The following is a 19,247-nucleotide window of genomic DNA, read 5'->3' as shown; positions in this document are numbered from 1 at the left end:
GGGTGAAAGCTATACTGTGTTTCCTTGAGAAGTGAATGTGAGGTTGTTAAATGGTAACAGCAAGAGTAGACACCATTTTGAGGAAGTTTATCTGAAAAGGGTTGAAGAACCAGTACTAGGGAGGCATGTGGAATCCATGTTCTGCCATCTACTATTTGTTTGACCATTGGAAAATTATTTAATATCTCTGATTTTGTACCCCAATGGGGATGATACTAACAAGGGTGCCTACCTGAAAGCATTGGTTGAAGCGTGTTTATGACAATGCGTTGCTACTTAGTAAGCACTTACTAAATGTAAGCTATGATTATCCTTGATCTGTATATTATAATATCCATGATATTATAGGGATCTTCTCAGCCACAAAACTAAACTTTATAATCTTCAAAAAAATTTTAGATGGAAACACCAAAGCCAGGCCAATCAGAGTATAATGACAGGAAAATTAAGGTCTGTTTATCATAAGTAATCATTTTAATTTCTTATTATTATACTTGGTTTGAAAGTCTTTCCAGTTTCCCATTCTCTTATAACCAAATATTGTTTTACATGTTTCCTACTATCCTGCCATGTTTTATTGCAGAGATAAAATGCAGTGTTTTTGTTATAGACATTGGCTTAAAATTATTTTGAATTTATAAGGATATTTTTTAAATTAATGTTTTTAATCAGAAAAGACATTTATTGGGGGAAATATTATTCTAGATAACTTATAGACCCTACATTACCTTCCTATTTCTACTCCATGTTGCATATTGTCTGTATACTTTTATGAAAAGAAACTGTTTTGGCAGATACTAAATCACTAAATTAAAAAATAATTTAGACTACCTTGTATATTTAGTTACTTTTTATATTTCCTATTTATGTATATTTACCTTTTAAAAATACCAATTGAGCTTTTCAAATTGCTGTGTTTCAACTGGCTTTTTTTGAGCTGTAATCCATCTATTTTAAACACAGATATTTCTCACATTTCAATTTAAAATGTTCAGTTCATTACTATGGACCCACCTAGTGTCGACTTCTAAAATTCATTTCCTTACTGTGTATGCATGCTTATGCTATACATCATATAAATCGTATAATAAATGAAATGCTTAAATAATCTTAACATTTAAAAGCTCATTTCCAGAATCTTAATGTTTTTGTTTCCTTTCTTATGGTACACATTGTGTGCAACATAAACAATCTGAAAATAATTGACGGTGGGTTAAACATACAGCTACTAGAAAACCATCTTATTGCTCTTTTCAGCATCATTCACTCAAGAGGAAAATGTAATCACTGGTATGAAGAGTAGTATTATTGAAAGAGATCATTTTACATAGGAATTTGTATGACTTATTTTGTGCACTGGATTTACTTTTCTAAGTTTATATACAATACCTCATTGGCTGAAATAACTGCTAACACTTATATTGCATTTCACAGTGTACAAAGCATTTTTTCATGTCTATTGTAATATTATTTAAAACATCTTTGCTAGATAGGTATTGTTATCGTCCCCAAGTTACAAGTGAGGCAACTGAGGATCAGAGAGCTATGAGGGCAGAATTAAGACTTGAACCTAGGTTCTCTGAATTCACATAATACATGTTTGTGTTTATTCACTATATTATATTTCTTCTGAGATTTTCTTGGGGGGATATATAACCCAATCAATACATTTCTATTATAGATAACTAGGTACTCAGTATGCATATTACATAAAAATTTGCCTGGCTATCATGTACATAAATTGTTTAGAAACTGGCCTATTTGCTAATTACAGTAATAAGATTTCATTAACTTTACTGGACAGTTCAATATATTCTTCTTCATTGCATTTCTGTAATCTTCTCGTCAAATAAAATATTTTGTTTACATCATGTTTATTTTCAATATATACAATATATTGAAATATAAAACATATTACTTAGCTTTTTATGACAGACACTACACAAAATTTCCTTTCAGTTTCTGCCAAAATAGAAACAAACTTGTTCCTTTCCTTTGTCTCGAAGGAAAAAAGTCCAGTACAGGCCGTTTACCCAAGCAAACCTCTTAATGTGTTCACTCGCTTTTTTGGGGGGCGGAAGAGCGGGGATATTGGGTTTCCTTGTGAATGGGGAGGAAGAAATGTAAGGGAGGAGAGGGAAAAAAAGTGTTGGATTCTCATCCCTTCTTACCCCACACTTAACCCGGAAGACTGAACATGCAAAAGGACATTTCTACTGCTTCTTTGAAATCTTGAAGAAATAATGAAATAATCTGCATCAAGTACTAGACAACACAAAACTTACAAGGCAGAATATTACTGTGGTCTGATAGTTGGTCTCCAGGTGCTACAAAGCCAATTGTAAGAATGCAAAAACATAGGTTACTTTGGTATGCACGTCTGCCTAATGGTCATGGTTGTTAAACACTCAGAGAACCACAAGGGGATTGTAAGCCCCTATGCGGAGGGTCCGTCCACAGTTTGTCCAGGAAGTTGTCCAGTGCTGGGGCGCTTTACTTCTGGTCTTCGTGCCTGAGGTCCCCGCCACCACCTGGCCGCGGTGGCTAGTGTTTTTGAGGCAGGACCCGACAATGGTCCAACACGCTCTGGCTGCCAGTGCTAAACCCGTAAAACCAAATCGGGTAAATCGTCGGTAAAACCAAAGAACAAGTTGATAGGCAGTTAGGTCGTCCCCTCAAACATGGTAGTGCAGGCCACCTGAGACTGATGGGGCACTGCCCATGCCACTGACCACCTGTTCTAGACACTGGATATGGACAAGTTGCACCGGCCCCCACGAGAAGGGCAGTGAGCTGACTGCGCTGCCACGGCGATAATCCTGCCGCGGCAGACGGTATCTGCGCAGGGCACGTTGCTGACGTCATCGCGCACGCCAGGCACGTTCCCTTCGTGCCCTGCCCGCGCAGGGGCTGCCGGGAACCTGCCACCCCGACCCTTGCCTTGGTTCTGGCCTGCTGATTCTCCAAGTTTAGTTCTTTGCAAGCGCCGCCTGCCAGCTTTCTGATGTCACGGGTCACTGTCAAAGATTCGTTTATCAAGGTGGGCCAGAACTTACTGGAAACATGTAAATTTGATTTTGTAGATATACTGATGCCCGTGTATATGTATTTATATGACCAAGAATACATTTACATTTAAAATAGTCAAAGCCTTTATTGCCCTATTTGAGTTACTTGAAGTGTTTGAAAAACACTAAGGTAAATGGTTGTGTTGGGTTAGCTGGTATATTACATATATGTATGTAAGAATGTATTAAGTTTTACGTATATATGTGATAAACGTATATCAAGGAGTAATAAAGTATATGGCGAACACTTAGGGAATTACCCATTGTTATGCTGGACTTTACACATTCAAACAATGAACAGTCTTCCGTAGGAGTACATTATGTTAGCTTCCTTTTCAAGATTGGCCTAGAGGGAGATGTGAACATGCTGTATTCTTCAGGACATCCTATAATGGAACCCCTGTGCTAACAGGACAGCTATGTATCTTTCAAAGAAACATAAAATACTTAGTAACTTAGGTATATCTTTTCTGCCCCAGGATTGGTTGCAAAGTAAATAAAGGGGATATAGTGAAGGAGTGTTTCTGAGGAATACATGTGAATTGTGGAAAATATGACAGTTATAGTTGTGTAGTATTTGAGGATAGTGAAAAAATAAGATGGAGGGAAAAAGAGCAAACTTGTGATAAAATAACATAGGATACGTGTTATAAAATGTTTATAAGTACCTAGTTTAAATCCTTTTAGTATTCTAATATTTATCTCCCTCCCCTAATATATCTTAATTTGCTTCTGCAGACATTTAGAATTATTTTTGATGGGATGCTTTTCTAACTTTTCTAAGGTTTAGTGGAATTCTCTTCCATCCCAACTCTGCTGCAGCCTCCGCCATACAAAATCACCCTTATTCTCTAATATTTCTATTCTCCCTAAGTTTTGGGGGTTTGGGGGGGGGGCTGTTTTTGAGAAAGTGTTCCAAGTCTAAAAAGTTTGAAGATTACTGCTTTATATTTTAATTAATCAGTCATAACTAGTTTATTAGCAGCCTAGTTTTATTTACAGAATGCATATTTAAATATTATACACTTCAAATGCAGAAATTATGAATGGGATAAAATTTGTAGTCTTTCAACTTTTTGTACTTCACTCATTCATGCATGTGTGCATGCTGGACTTAGGATATAGTCAGTTGTTTAATCCTGTTAAACATATCTCTGAAAGCTCTCTAAGGTCAGGCCATTAAATTAACCAGTCTGGGTTTCCCTGACACTGAATTTTGCTCTTTTATGGATATGTCAGATTCAGAAATCAAGGACAGTTCCTTGAATTCTGCATCTGCTTTTGTAATTTCTTAAACTATAGGTATGTAGACAGAATTGCATATATGTGACAGAAAACATGATCATATGTATTTGACAGAAATTATAGAAAAGTAGAAATGAGATAAATTTATTGTTTTGAACTAATAGAATGTGATTTCTCATTTGTGTTTTTCATAACTGGTCTTATGTTCAGGCAGCAGTTCCTACTTTCTCCTGTGCTTCCTCAGTATCTTAATTGGATAGCTTTCTATTTGTTTAATTGGCTTAAGAATTTGTTTAAGTATGTATTAATTTAGGAGGTTATTTGCCCCTTTTTTGCACTTAGATGCATCCATTTGAATGTTCTTTATGTAACAGGGCAGTTTCTTTAAAAGAATTCACTTGCTTTCCTTAAGCTAAAAAAGAGTGGACATCTTCAACATATGTGTTGGTATTTATTGTTCCCCTGCCATGTTTCCAGAATATCAGAATGATAGGGGAAATCATTAGATTCTCTCCATTTAATTTAACAGTTTTAGTTGGATGGGATCATTATTGCATTTTCTTTCAGTGAATTGTGTGTTGCTTTTTAGGTGAATCAAACTGTTCAGGTTGCTTATGATGTTCAGCCTTTGGCATAATGTCACTAATGATTTGTACAGGACCTTGAAATAAAGCAACAGGAAAATCTATCAACAAAGAGATATAAATGGAATATTTTTAGATCAAAAATAAGATTTAAATCTTTGTACTGGAAGAAAAGGACAACAGTGGGCAATTGCATACTTGATCATTTTAAATGCAATCAAAATGGCAGTGACTGCCTAATTGCCAAAATAGCATCTGGGCTCCTGGAAAAATGTAATGGTAGTTGTATTTGACAGGGATTATTGCCATTAAAAAATTAATAAAGAAGTCCATTATTTTTTCCTTAAAACTTTAGACATTTTAAATTTTCTACATTTTCTTCTCTCCCTGGTATAGTTTTCCTAGAGTATGCCTTCAGTTGATGCTTTTCTGTTTCTAATGTAATTTTTAATATGGAGACCCTGTGTTGTTTGTAGAGTCTTTTTTATGGAAGGGAATAAAATAGTTGTGTGTGTGTGTGCATGCATGTGTGTGTGGGGTGTGTGTGTGTGTGTTTGCAGAGAGGTGGAGGAAGGCTATGGAATTTATGGTTTCATTTCATCAGAGATGAACTCTTTTCTTTTGGTATTTCAAGAGCATCTCTCACCAGTTACTGACTAAATTGCCAGAATCAATGGTTTTTAAAATAGGCCTCAAAAAAAAAAATAGGCCTCTTTTTTAAAAATTGTCATTATGTTTGTCCTTTCTTGAAACTTTATTTTTTCTAGTTTAGTACTTTACTCACCTTATTAAACAGGCTTTCATACTTATGAAATAAAATCTACTTTTACTATGATACTTTTACACACTTCAGTGTAATATTTCCATCTCTAAGTTAGAAACCTTTACTCAGAAGTTCTGCCATTATGTCAAATTCAATGTAGCATCACTTTTCCCACAAAAAACCCCAACTTCCAAACTTCTGTTAATACCACCACAGTTGTCCATGGACTTTGACCTTCCACCCCATGTTGTTTCTTACACTTCAATCCTAGCCTAGGGAAGGCTTCTTTGAGGAGGTAATACTTAATCGTGGTGTAAAGGCGGTGATGGGGAGCGTGTCCTGGCCTTGGGAAACAGGTTGTGCAATGGCCTGATACCAGGACACACAGACGTAGGGTCCCGAAGTCTCCTGATCTTTTTCTTCAGATAGAGCATGCCATGGGTATTACAGAACATTGAAATAGTCTGGAAGATACAATAATGAATAAGACAGAGCATCCATCTTTTTAGAGCTTAGAGCTAAGTAGTGGGAACTTACGTTCTACCTGTTATGGGAGTCCCAAGAAGGATAACAGGTAAGGGATCAACATGGGATTCCAATGGAGTCTGCAGCTTCAACAAATCTTAAAGGATGAGTAGCAATTAGCATGATAAAATGGGGTAAGGGAGTGTGGAAGATATTCCAGGAGGAATGCATATTTCACACAAAAGCATTGAAGGAAGAAGCAACAGGCTGTTTGCCAGCAACTTTACCAGCCTGGTACAGCAGGAGCATGAAGTTCATGGCATGTAGGAGAGATTTGGTTGGGTAAAAAGACCATGACAGAGCATTGGAAGTCAAATGTGACATGTTAAGGACTTTTATTTATAATTAGGCTATCATCTCTCAAACTCTTCTAACTATATACAAGCCTCTGTTAAAGAAAAATATTATATACCCCCAAGGATATATTCACTGGGGTCTTTGAATTTCAGTTAAAGAAACATTTATATCCGAAACTAAAATCATGTTCTATGAAAATATTAAATTGAGGACTATTTTTTATTTATTTATTTACTTTTGTCTGCGTTGGGTCTTCGTTGCTGCACACTGGCTTTCTTTAGTTGCGATGAGCAGGGTCTACTCTTCGTTGCAGTGCGCAGGCTTCTCATTGCGGTGGCTTCTCTTGTTGCAGAGCACGGGCTCTAGGCACGTGGGCTTCAGTAGTTGTAGCTCACGGGCTCTAGAGCGCAGGCTCAGTAGCTTGTGGCACACGGGCTTAGTTGCTCCGCGGCATGTGGGATCGTCCCAGACCAGGCCTCGAACCTGTGTCCCCTGCATTGGCAGGCTGATTCTTTTTTTTTTTTTGTATTATGACTTAGAGAAATCTACTTTTTTTAAAAAAATTAATTAATTAATTAATTTTTGGCTGTGTTGGGTCTTCGTTTCTGTGCGAGGGCTTTCTCTAGTTGCGGCAAGTGGGGGCCGCTCTTCATCGCGGTGCACGGGCCTCTCACTGTCATGGCCTCTCTTGTTGCGGAGCACAGGCTCCAGACGCGCAGGCTCAGTAATTGTGGCTCACGGGCCCAGCTGCTCCACGGCATGTGGGATCTTCCCAGACCAGGGCTCGAACCCGTGTTCCCTGCATTGGCAGGCAGATTCTCAACCACTGTGCCACCAGGGAAGCCCGGCAGGCTGATTCTTGACCACTGTGCCAGGAAGGAAGCCTGAGGATTATTTTTAAAAATGAGATTTTTAGTCTTTTTAGCAGGTAAAATGCTTTTTAATAACAAAATTTACATACTAATTACAAGTCTCTAAGAATAAGATGTGTGGGGTCTGCTGATACGAATTTGAGAAATCTTGTGTATCGTTGATGAGCAGCCATGGGAGAGTTTTTAGTTTAATTAGATGTGTATTTAACTAATTTAATTTATGTATATTTAACTTTTTTTGAAAACATAATGGATTCACATTCAAAATAAAGAAAAAGTATAAAAAGCTTTAAAAAGCATACAGCAGAAAGGTTTTAATCTCATAACTATCTTCCATTTGTCCAGTTCTGACTTCCCCCTGTCCCCACAATTATAACCATTTTGTTTCATTTTGTTGTATATCCTTCCAAGGTTTTCTTATATACATATAAGCAAAAAGAAACTTGATGTCTTATTTTCACACATTTTGTAGCACATTGTACTCAGTTCTTAGATATGTACCTTGCTTTTTTAACTTTATATATATATATCAGCAATTATTATATTGAAGATGTTTTTATATCAGTGCAGAGTTACATTCTTTTTTCTTTTATTAATAGCTTTATAGTATACCATTGCTTTGTTGTTTCCCTGATTAATGACCTTTGGATTGTTAACAATTCTGTGCTATTACATGCTGTTCCACAGTGACAAACTTTGAATATGTAACATTCGGCCCATTTGAAAGTATATCTAATAAATTCCCAGAAGTGGAATTGCATTTGTAATTTTTGTAGGTGTTTCCAAGTTGCTGTCCAGAAGGGTTATATTGACATACATTTCTACTAGTAATATACAAGAACATGTGTTTCCATAAGTCATAAACAGACTATAAGTGCTAGTAAGCTTTTGCTGTGTTAACAAACAACCGTACTCTGTCCATGGATTACAGTTTAAAAAAAATTTTTTTTCTGCATGTGTAACATGAGGTCTCTGTGGGTCAGCTGCGTGTTGGCCTGATTGGACTGAGTTGGGGTCCGTTTGACTCCATGTCTCTTCTCATTCTAAGACCCAGGCTGATGGACTGGCACCTATCTGAGATATGCTATTTTCATGGTGGAAGGCAGAAACAAGATAAGGTAGCTGAGCCAAATCAGACATTCACAGAGAAAGCTCCATATTCCATCGGCCAAAGCAAGTAACGTGTCTAAGGCAAAGTAGTGGAGTAGGAAGTAAAATCCACTGTAGGGAAGTTTAGCAAGGGGGACAAATTATTTATGAATGAATAATACAGCCTAACAAAATGTTAAAATTTTCATTTTTTGCCAAACTGATAGGTTAAAAAAAATAGTAGTCACCTTGTAGTTGTAAATTGCACTTAAGTTAAAGGATGTTAGCATCTTTCCTTTGTTTAAGAACCACTTCTATTTCCTTTTCTTTGAATAAGTTATATTATTTGTCTGTTTTACTATTGGATTGTTAACCTTTTTCTCATTGATTTCAAAGAGCTCTTTACATATTATGGAGGCTATCTCATTCCTTTGATATGGGTTGAGTATACTGTTTTTCCAAAACAGTAAGACTACTCCAAGATTATATTGCAGATTGCTCATATTCTCTTCTGGTGGATTTATGGTTTTATTCTTTACATCTAAATCTTTATCCATTTGGAATTTATATTCCTGTTTGCCTTTGTCATGAGGTAATTGTTGAGCATTTGTTGAAAGCCACCTATATCATTCACTAGATAAAATATACTGAATTTTTCTTCTGTGTTTGGGTATTTTCTGTACTTTCTTTTCTATTCCTTTGGCTTTTCAATCCATTCAATATACATTGTTTTAATCATTGAGACTCTATATTATATTTTAATATCTGGTTACCTGAGCCCTTATTCCTTTTCAGATTTTTAAAATGATTTTTCTTATTTATTTTTTCAGGCAAACTTTTTAATTAGTTTGTGTAGTGTTTTAAGCATATGCTGGTATTTTAATTTGAACTTATTAAATTTATACTGTCATTTAGAAAGAAATGATATTGATGCTACCTATCCAGGAACATGGTATATCTTTCCATATTGTATTAAAGCTTTCTTCAAATAGGTCTTTATGTGAATGATCTTATTCTTAGATATTTTATCTTTTGTGTTACTAATGCTGATGGGGTCTTTTTTCCCACTATCTTTTGATAACTAAGCTTTGTTCAAATAGGTCTTTATGTGAATGATTTTATTCTTAGATATTTTATCTTTCGTGTTAGTAATGCTGATGGGGTCTTTTTTCCCATTATCTTTTGATAACTGGGGGTCATCCTATATATACAAAAGCTATTGATTTCTTTATACTGCTTTTGTTCCCCACTGTAATTCTGAATTCTCATAGTGCTTCTGGGGTTTTCAATTGATTCTCTAATCTATATTTTATTAACTCCAACAAACTAATACTAAAATTATTGAACTTCAGAAAATAGTGTCCCCTGCATTAGCAGGCAGATTCTCAACCACTGCGCCACCAGGGAAGCCTCAGAAAATAGTTATTTTAAAGTCACTTGTTACTTAAAATCCCACATAATTTTGTTTCACTAAATAATACTTTTATCATTTAATCTTACGTTGTGATAACTTTTGGAAGTAGCTCTCTTGTAGAGTGGAACAGGCACTAGGTTGGTAATTGGAAGACTTGGGTTCAAACTGGGGTTCTGCCTATTACTAGTTGTGTAATCCGAAGCTAGATAATTTTTGTTCTTGTACTTCACTTACCTTTTCTGTGACATGGAACTAATATTTGTAACTGGTATATTCCAGATTTGTTTTGAAAATTAAATGAATTAACCTGTGTGAAAATCGTAGATTTCTAGTTAGTAAGAACTTGATAATATTTTTATTGGAACAGGATGTCCATATTTTGCCCCAGGTCATAATTCCTTGAAAAAAAAATGTTTATCTTTGTGTCCTCACCTTTTATGAGAATGCTCTGGCCAGAAAAGATGCTCATAAAAAAATTATGTGTATTGATTCATTTTTTCCCCCTCAATATGTCTAGTAAAATTCAAGGAACACACTCAATACTAGAACAGTGCTTATTAAGTTGACTTGCTCTTTAAGATTAAGAATAATGGTCCACCTATAAAGGCTGAATAAATCTGAAGTTTGGTCCTCAAACCAGGAAGGGCATGCATTTTTATTTTTTTAAGATGTGCATATGATGCTGACATATCTTACAAATGCTTATAGTCTTTTAGTCTGTGCTTTGACTTTAAGCAAAACTTAAAAATAAATGTTTCAGATTACAGACCCATGATTTGTTTAGAGTTAATTAACATTTAAGTGTTTTTAAATACTAACGTACCATTTGATACCTAAACAGTTCTTTGACTTTAGAGAAATTTACAAATATCAATTCATCTTTTTTCCATTTATGAAAGTATACATTATAAACAATAAAATTTTAATATGTATAGATGGTTTACAATACAAGTGTAAATTAAACATTCTGTACATACTTACTGAGTAATTGAATGAATACAGTCTTTTGATAATGTCTGGGGGTTTTTTTTGCATTTTAATCCTGTGCATAGTCTGACTGAATTATTTTCTAAATTATGGCAGTAAGTCATTTTTGTTAACAATAGCATGAAAAATAAAGAAGCTATGTATTTGGCAGGAGTTCTACACAGTGTCCACAAAATTCATTTTAAAAACTAGTTTTTCTTGAACATAATTTGCCTGTCAGGATTTCTCCCATTTCAGCTTTTTAGTTTGTCTCTGAGTTTCTCATTTGATGTCTTGAAATTTCAGATAAAGGCAGAATCCCTTGTATTTATTTCTCCCTACAGTGCCCGTCACTGCCATCACACGCATATGATGTGTTGAATATAGTAATAAACTGCTGTTAATTCTCTCATTGAGTTAGATAATGCCAATAAATGTGATTGTCCTTATCAGAAAAAATGAAAGTTGTGACTTGAAAATTCAAGCACAAAATTTTCAGAATCGTAAATAGGTGAATTTAGTCATAAAGTTAGTTCTTTTGAAAGTGTGGTCATTTTTTGTGACCAGTTAAGTTCTCCTGGTCGTTTTAATTTAATTGAATTTAGCCAAACTAACTTTAATTAATAAAAGATGCTTTTCTTCACAATCTTATATTGATGTGTGAATGTAGAGTTATCGCATTCTTTAAAGGGTTAAAATAAAGTACAAGGGCTGTTCTTAAAACAGTTTTAAAAGGGCATATAACTGGAACAAAACTGAGAAGGGTAAGAAATTTTACTTTGCAGATTATAAATTGATTTATCAAAGAAGAGATTAAAGAATAGGAACTTGAGAGTCGAGAGGGACCTTAAAAATCATCTTCCCTGAGATGTTAAAGTTGTAGACAAGACCACACCACTAGTAAGGAAGGAATAGAGGCTTAGAGCTCAGGCCTCCTTTCAGCTTAGCTACGATTCTTTCCTCTGTGGTGTTCTAGCTGTAAATAGGCTGAACATTGTTAATAGATAATATTTTAATTTACCATGAATAAGATTTGTCATTTACTTAGTATGCAATCAAAGAAGAATATAGAGAATAGACAAGTGAAATCAACTTAAAAATGAAGCTAAGTGTTCAAATGTTTTCATATTTTACTCAGTTTTCGCTCTTATTTCTGCTCTGGTTAGTTAACATCAAGAAATACATACCATGACTACAGTGGAAAAACTTCCCTGAAAGATGTACACTAAAATATTTTATAGAAGTTGTCTAATAAGTAAGAACTCAAGCCACATTGTAGCAATATTATGGTGCTACTTTTCACTTTGCTGCTGCCTCAATGTAGTGTGTCCCCTGAATTTCTTTCCAGGCTGAGAAATACATAACAAAGTTTGGTGGTCAAGAACACTTTTTTAAGGTATGGTCCCATTCGAATGGCTTCTCTCCTTGTGGGTTATATGGATTTTTTTACTCAGTAGGAGTCTTGACTATTACCACCAGAGTGATTGGTTCATGTCTTTTTTAACCTCATGAACTGACGACAGTTAGGCAACACCACTTATCACAAGGAGAGATGATTGTGTAACGAGTAAAAAAATTAAAGTGTAAGTTAGGTTGATCTTCCTAATAGATATCTTTTCCTGAAATGATCCTTTCTGTAAGACAGAAATTTCACTACTGCAGAGTAGCTTACATGTCGACCAGAAGATAGGCCTCCTTTATATGCAGTTTCACTTTCTGTGGTTTCGGTTACCCATGGTGGTCAACCATGGTCTGAAAATATTAAATAGAAAATTCCAGAAATAAACAATTTGTAAGTTTTAAATTGTGCGAGTACTCTGAGTAGCGTGATGAAATCTCACACCACCCGGCTTTGCTCTGCCTGTGATCCCCGTCTATTGACATCGTTATGACTGTATGACCCAGGATCACCAGAGCACATTGATCCTCCTCTTGACATATCATCAGAAGGTCAATAGTAGCTTAATTCTATGTCACAATGCCTACCTCATTCACCTCACATCATCTCATCACAGTGGCATTTTATCATCCCACATTATCACAAGAAGAAAGCTAAGTACAGTATAATAAGAAAAGTGAGGACTACTATATTTTCCCTTGGATACCCAAAATTGTAATCATATTAGAAAGAGAATGTTCAGAAATTATATTTAAGAAGAGAGCCAGACTTTATGATGAGTGTACTAATTCTGATCTTTATTATCACCATAAATGGCATGAGGGTACTACTCTTAACTGTTTTTAATTGTTGTATAAAGAAATCATCTTTTATATCAAGTTATTTGTGAGGAAGGGGTAATCATCACTCAACCTAACTTTGAAGTTTAAACATTCTCTTAGCATTAAAACATTCTTATAAGCACTTTCCTGTACACTTGATATTTAATAGCTGTTAGGGTATATTTGAGATAAATTAACATTTGGTGCCTTTTGAGAACTTTGGAGGAAAGTTGTCATAACTTTGGTGTTGCCCATTTCTTCACTTGTTAGTTTTGGGACCTCGGACAAATAGTTCTCTTTGTAAGCCTTGGTTCCCTCGTTTGTAGTTGGGATGATACAGCTACATATCTCATATAGTTGTTTTGAATGTTAAATGAGATTATTTTATGTGCATCCCAGTGACTGGTACAAAGTTCTCAAACACTAAAAGCTATCATTTTTAAATTATTTCAAATTCTTCTGAAGGAGATAAATAGTAAGATACCAAACAGTGGGAGCTATTACTGGGAATGGCATCATCTCTTTGAGACAAGTATGAGACGAGTTTCTAAGGTGAACACATTCTTAAAGAATGTGTTATTGAAGAGCACTGGTTGGTCAAAAATGTGATCTGAGGACAATTCATCTGTATATTCTAACTAACCAACTTACAATACAGAAGACTATGAGGGTGGGGTTATATGCCAATTCTCTTGCATAAGTGTATTATGGGGAATTGAATTTTAGGTCTTTAAAAGGAAGTGAGGCTGTTGAATTTCTTAGGTATGTTTCTAAAGAGGTCCAATGACTTAGTCTACTCTAAGTCAAAGTTTTAAGCTGCACATGATAGGTCAGTGGTGAGCTCACCAGGCATTTGGTGAATGGCTCACAGATGTACATTGGTTGGAAGTTCTTTTTTTTTTGAGAGAGGGAGTGTTCTTTTTTAACACTTTGTGATAAAGCAAATAACTGCAGGGGAAAAAAAAAACCAATAGGTGAATATTTTCTTAACCCTTCTTGTGTCAGGTTAAAGCAACATAATATTGGTATTGTCTGACACTGGTATTAAATTCATTGTGGTTATAATACTAAAAGTTTCATTTCTCAAAAATAACCTTCCAAATTCCATAAACTATTGCTTGATGATAGGAACATGTATCAAATATTAAAGTGTTATCTGTACCTGTGACTACATATTTCAGTTTCAGTTACTAAAATAGAAGATATTTAACAATTCTGTCTTAAAAATAGGGGAATGGATAGTCTTCCTTTTATTGAGAAGAGAAATATTAGAAAAACTTGCTTGAAACAGTGTCTGAAAGAGGTTAAATTTGGAAATAACTTGTTTCCTGATATTCTCTTTGAGAATTCTCCAGCAGTGTTCACTAGCATATCTTATATTTTCTTAGTTTGTGTGAGTCTCATTTTTATATCTACAATGGAAACAACATGAGCTCAAAAGCACACTTTTTCAGGTTCATCCCATTTTCCGTAATACTGCTGTGGCAATGTCAAAGAGACTCATTAAATGTTTTATGGCGTTTCTGTTGTAGTTTGTGCTTTGGTTCTCTCTGAAGATATATTTATATTTGTACATCTGTGTTTGTAGATCATCTTGTATTTCCCACCAATTTAATTATTGTTCAGTAAGTTCTTGTCATTGCTTTTAGTGCATTTGCTTTTGGTTTTAGCTTTTCTTCCCATATTTACCCTAGAGAACTTGCATATAAAACAATTAATTTGAATTTTGCTCATATATATTTTTAAAATTAGATTTATTGGAAATTTTTCTTGAATTTTACTTTTAAAGCCACAGTACTTAACATGTTGTTAAGCATTTAATAAATGTTCAGTGAATGATAAAGTGTATCTCAATCTACATACAATATGAAACTTTCTGGAGACCTACTTATAATAGTATAGCAAAATCACATTGGGATGTTAGTTCTGATGTAGACAATACCAGGTATGTAACCAATTGAATATCTTGAACTTTTCAGGTAATTGATAAAGAATATAGATTTATTTAACACATATTATGTGCTAGTCATTAGCACATATTTAATATTTAAACATTTTAACATTTAATGTAAAATAAAAAGAAGACAATGGTAATTTACTATTAAGCATTGGGTTGCTTGGATCAATTCAATTATTTAATAAAATTATCAATGACAGGATTTGAGAGAATATTTTGGAGCTGCCTTCTCTTTTGCTGACTTCTAAAATCTTGCAAAAATGTTAATTTGCAATGTAGAATTCAAATGAAAGAAAACTTTTACAGCCTAGAAAGGTACATTTAAAACTATTTATTTCATTCAGCCATCAAATATAGTACTAACTTAGTGACAATGAGATTATATCAAATTTAAATTCATTAACAATTACTTGAAAGCCTTTTAAATCACTTAAAAAGTGAGTGCCATCTGGGGATTTTCATTGAAGTATAAATTCTGGAGTGTTATTTTATTCTGTATTATGGTATCAGAAGTGAAATAAGATTTGGCTTCAAGTAACAAATGGGCCACTAACCAGTTGTATGACTTTAAATTCCTTTTGCCAAAGTTTAAACACTGGGAAACTTAGGGCTGTATATACCCACACACTTTTCTATGCTGCATATGATCCGTGAGCTAATCTATGTGAACAGAATTCTTTATGAGCTTGGAGTTCCATTAGTTCAAGTTATCATTATTAGGATGATCATTATTATATCTGGCAAATTTTCTGTCTAGTTCCTAGTCTATTTCAGTTTCTTCAAGGATAATTTTGCAAGAAATAATTTGTTTTGAATGGCTGCAGAAATGTTTATAGAAATATGTTAAGCTCTTAAACTGACTTCCACACCATTTAACATTTTCCTATACGTCCTTTGTGTTTGTTTGGCATGTGTGTACTTACACATGCACATAGTAAATGTCTATAAAAACAAAACCAAAGACAAGGATGAATGTGATATGAGCATCTTTGCTTTACACTGTAGTTGGCCTCAAACCCTCATACTCTCTTTCTTACCTGCTCTGGTGACCTTCTGGATTAGAGTTTCAGAGAAACAACCAGAGGTAGTAGCTGTAGCAAGATAGCAGCTGGGACCATACGGATCTCAGCATCCTGCCTTATGGCCATTATCTTTGTTTCTATCTTTATGCTGCCACTCTGTCTCCTTCTTGTGTTCTCCCTGCATCCTCTCCTCGCCGCGCCTCCTCCTCTTCCTGACTCCAGCTCCCGTTGCTCCTTGTAACCTACCCTTCCTCCTTCTTCATTTTTCTTTATTGATACAAGATGAAACAAGACTCCCTAATTCGGAAATTCTTTAAAAACTATTTTTTAAAGTGCTTGTAGCCAGGCAGCTACCATTCCCTAAATCCCATAACCACCATTAACAATGGAAAAAATTATTTTTGTATACTTTATCAATTAGAGTATGTTAGATTGTAGCCCCCTTAAGTGCTGAAATAATAGATGTTTAAAATAATGCAACAATGTTCTCACTTTCTATGTAGGAATGGGTTGTTGCTATAATAAAAAATAATTTGAGGCTAATGACAAGAAAGAATAGTGAGTAATATCCTTTCCCCTTCCCCAACTGCTGAAAATGAAAATCATGTCAGCATCAAGTCATTTCTGCCACATCCCTTGTTAACAGCTTTTTTCAGGGTGGGTCATAATTCTGTGTTCTGTTAGTGTCTTAACTCCATAGTGACATGCCTAAATCTTATTCCACATTGATTTTGTAGTGTATATACATGTATTTTTAGGATACCCCGTGAATGATGGATCTCATTATTGTTATTATCAACTTTGGCAAAAATGTTATAACCTTTGAATGAAGAATAAATTTATTAATATGATAAGGTTAATAATTGATTTTGCTGTTTGGAATTTGTGTGTAGTGTCTCATTGTGTATGTCTAAAAAAGTAAACTTACTGTCTGCCTGTCGCCAGGAGAAAAAAGTGGGACCTAATCAAACTGCTGTGGGGTCAACCCTTGTGGTTTTAAAGGCCCTTAATGTTGTCCAGCTGCAAAATAAAAGGAATTGGGAGGGGAAGTTGGAAGGAGCGGAGGGGGCTGGGGGGGGAACGTGTGGAAAAGAACAGGGAGTCTGGCTTTTATTTATTTTTTTTTTTAAGTGAGTTCAGTGCCAGCCTGGACATTGGCTGTGCAGACTATTGAGCCATTGTCTGCTCCATTTCCAGAATAGCCCCCAGTTAATCACTTCGGCTTTGAAGGGAATTTCCTCGTGGAATTCTCCACAGAAAATCTAATCAACTGACCTGCCCTCTCAACAATGGAAGGCTTTTTTTCTCTCTTTCCCTTATTGGGGCGGGCTCTGTAATGTAGCCTTTTGTGCAGAATGAACCCTCCCAGTAGGAGTGGAGAGCGTGTGTGAGCGACTGAGTGTGTGAGTGTGAGAGAGTGTGTGTGTGTGTGTGTGTGTGTGTGTGTGAAGAACGCACACTATCTCGTGTTGGTGAGTGTGTGCTTACTCCCTGACCAGATGCTGCGGTGCACGGGGCAGTCACCATCTCTGCGTGCGTGTCTGTGTAAGTGTCTCTCTCTGTGTTTGTGTATGTGCCTCTGTCATTTCATGTCAAAGGTACGTTACCTGATTACCTTCCTCGCCTGCCAGATTTTTATCTAGATAATTGGAACTGCTTTGGAGGCTGTGCCTTGCCAGGCGGCTTAGGAGCCGTAAAGCCCTAGTTTGTCCACCTTGTTATCTGTGGCCGCCTGGGCAGAGGAAATTAAAGAGATCCCCAGCCAGGGGAGCGCTTCCCGCCCTGACCTCCCCAGCAATCCCAAGCAGGACAGTTTGTTAGGACCATCTTTTTGTTTTCATTTGTTGGTTTGGTTTGGGGTTTTGTTCCCTGGAGTGTGCGTTATTTTGGTATGTGGATACCTATTCCCCTCCGCATCGCACATCGTGTTTTATGGAGTTTGGAGCTGAGGAAACTTTGGTTGGGTTGCCAGGACGTTCGCACCACTTTGTGGAAAGCGCGAGCTAACAGTGAGACCGACAGAGTGAGTGACAAGTTGTTTACAGGTTTCCTTGAAGGGGCCTCTGCTATATTTCAATCTGTCAAAGTTGCTTTTCTTCCCTCAGAACAATGCCTGATTGTTGTGTGCGAGAGCGTGTGTGTGTGTGTGTGTGTGTGTGTGTGTGTGTGTTTCCGTGTGCGCACGGAGAGAGCCTAGAAAAGGGTGAGAAGGCGTAACAATTCTTTGTGTAAAAATGCTATTACTAACATTTAATCTTTTTGCTTAATGAGTTAATAAATGCAGTTTAATCGGGGTTCTGTTAGTGTACAGATTTCTCTTTTAATCAGTAGCAAATGCATTTTCAAAAATCATATTGTGTGTGTGTGTGCATGCGTGTGCGTGTGTGACTTTTATTATTTAGAGGAGAGAGTATGGGAGACGCGTTAAATGAGTTGACTTCTCACATTCGGTGATGTCTGGAAGGGAGAATTAAAAGGAAAGGACAGGCACCCTGAGGTTGTCTAGTGCCTTGCAGCCCGAGAGCGTGCGGCTGGAGGAAGGGGGAACAGCCCGACCCGCTGCTGGAAGTGCGCTACCCCTTTAAGAGACTGGTCAAGGAGTCCTAGGAGAGGGAGGGGGGAGAGAGGGGGAGAGAGAGAGAGAGAGAGAGGGAGAGAGAGAGAGAGAGAGAGAGAGAGAGAGATTGAGAGAGAGAGAGAGAGAGAGAGAGAGGGAGGGAGAAAATCAATTGGTTTAGAAGGTTTGGACTCACTTGACAGGTTCAGTTGGAGACGATCATAGGTGGCTGCTGTGACAAAGGGAAATTGTGCTTTTCCAGCATGCTTACTGACCCTGATTTACCTCAGGAGTTTGAAAGGTGAGTAGTTTTTCCCCCCTGATATATTGAAGTGCAACTCTCCCATTTTACAGTAGTCTCTGAATCCACTGGAAGATGCTCCCTTAAAACGTGTTTGTTAGAGAAGCTTTTAGCTAGTGCTTCTGCAATCTTGTTAGCTGATTTTTGTTGATTGCCCAGACCAAATGGAACTGATTTGCAAAGTCTCCGGGATTTCTGCTAATATTTTTAGGCTACGTCCTATAACAGGAAATTAAATGAACATTAAGCATCTCTCTCTCTCCCACTCGCTGCTTTTCTCTTTCTCATTCACTCTCTTACTTTCTTCCTTCATTGATATTTTTCTCCCCTTCTACACCTTTTTAAATGCTTTTGTGTGCAGAGTGTT

General features: G+C 36.1%; 1 protein-coding gene across 7 annotated transcripts in view; it reads left to right on the top strand.

The window, feature by feature from the left end:
- The window catches only part of SOX5 (SRY-box transcription factor 5), a 993,423-nt gene that overhangs the window by 581,465 nt on the left and 392,711 nt on the right, over window positions 1–19,247 (top strand). For 4 of the 7 annotated variants that reach the window (XM_082351969.1, XM_082351967.1, XM_082351964.1 and 1 more), the window contains exon 1: window positions 17,574–18,880. The exons of 1 other annotated variant lie outside the window; for it this stretch is intronic. In XM_082351969.1, the coding sequence (XP_082208095.1) occupies window positions 18,843–18,880 (38 nt within the window). In that variant the 5' untranslated portion in view covers window positions 17,574–18,842. 2 more of the 7 variants (XM_082351963.1, XM_082351966.1) reach the window with 2 other exon arrangements.

This window comes from Balaenoptera borealis, assembly GCF_965194805.1.
Source record: "Balaenoptera borealis genome assembly, chromosome: 13".
Classification (NCBI taxonomy): domain Eukaryota; kingdom Metazoa; phylum Chordata; class Mammalia; order Artiodactyla; family Balaenopteridae; genus Balaenoptera; species Balaenoptera borealis.
The sequence above is the reverse complement of the archived record's forward strand: the minus strand, read 5'-3'. Positions and strand labels throughout refer to the sequence as shown.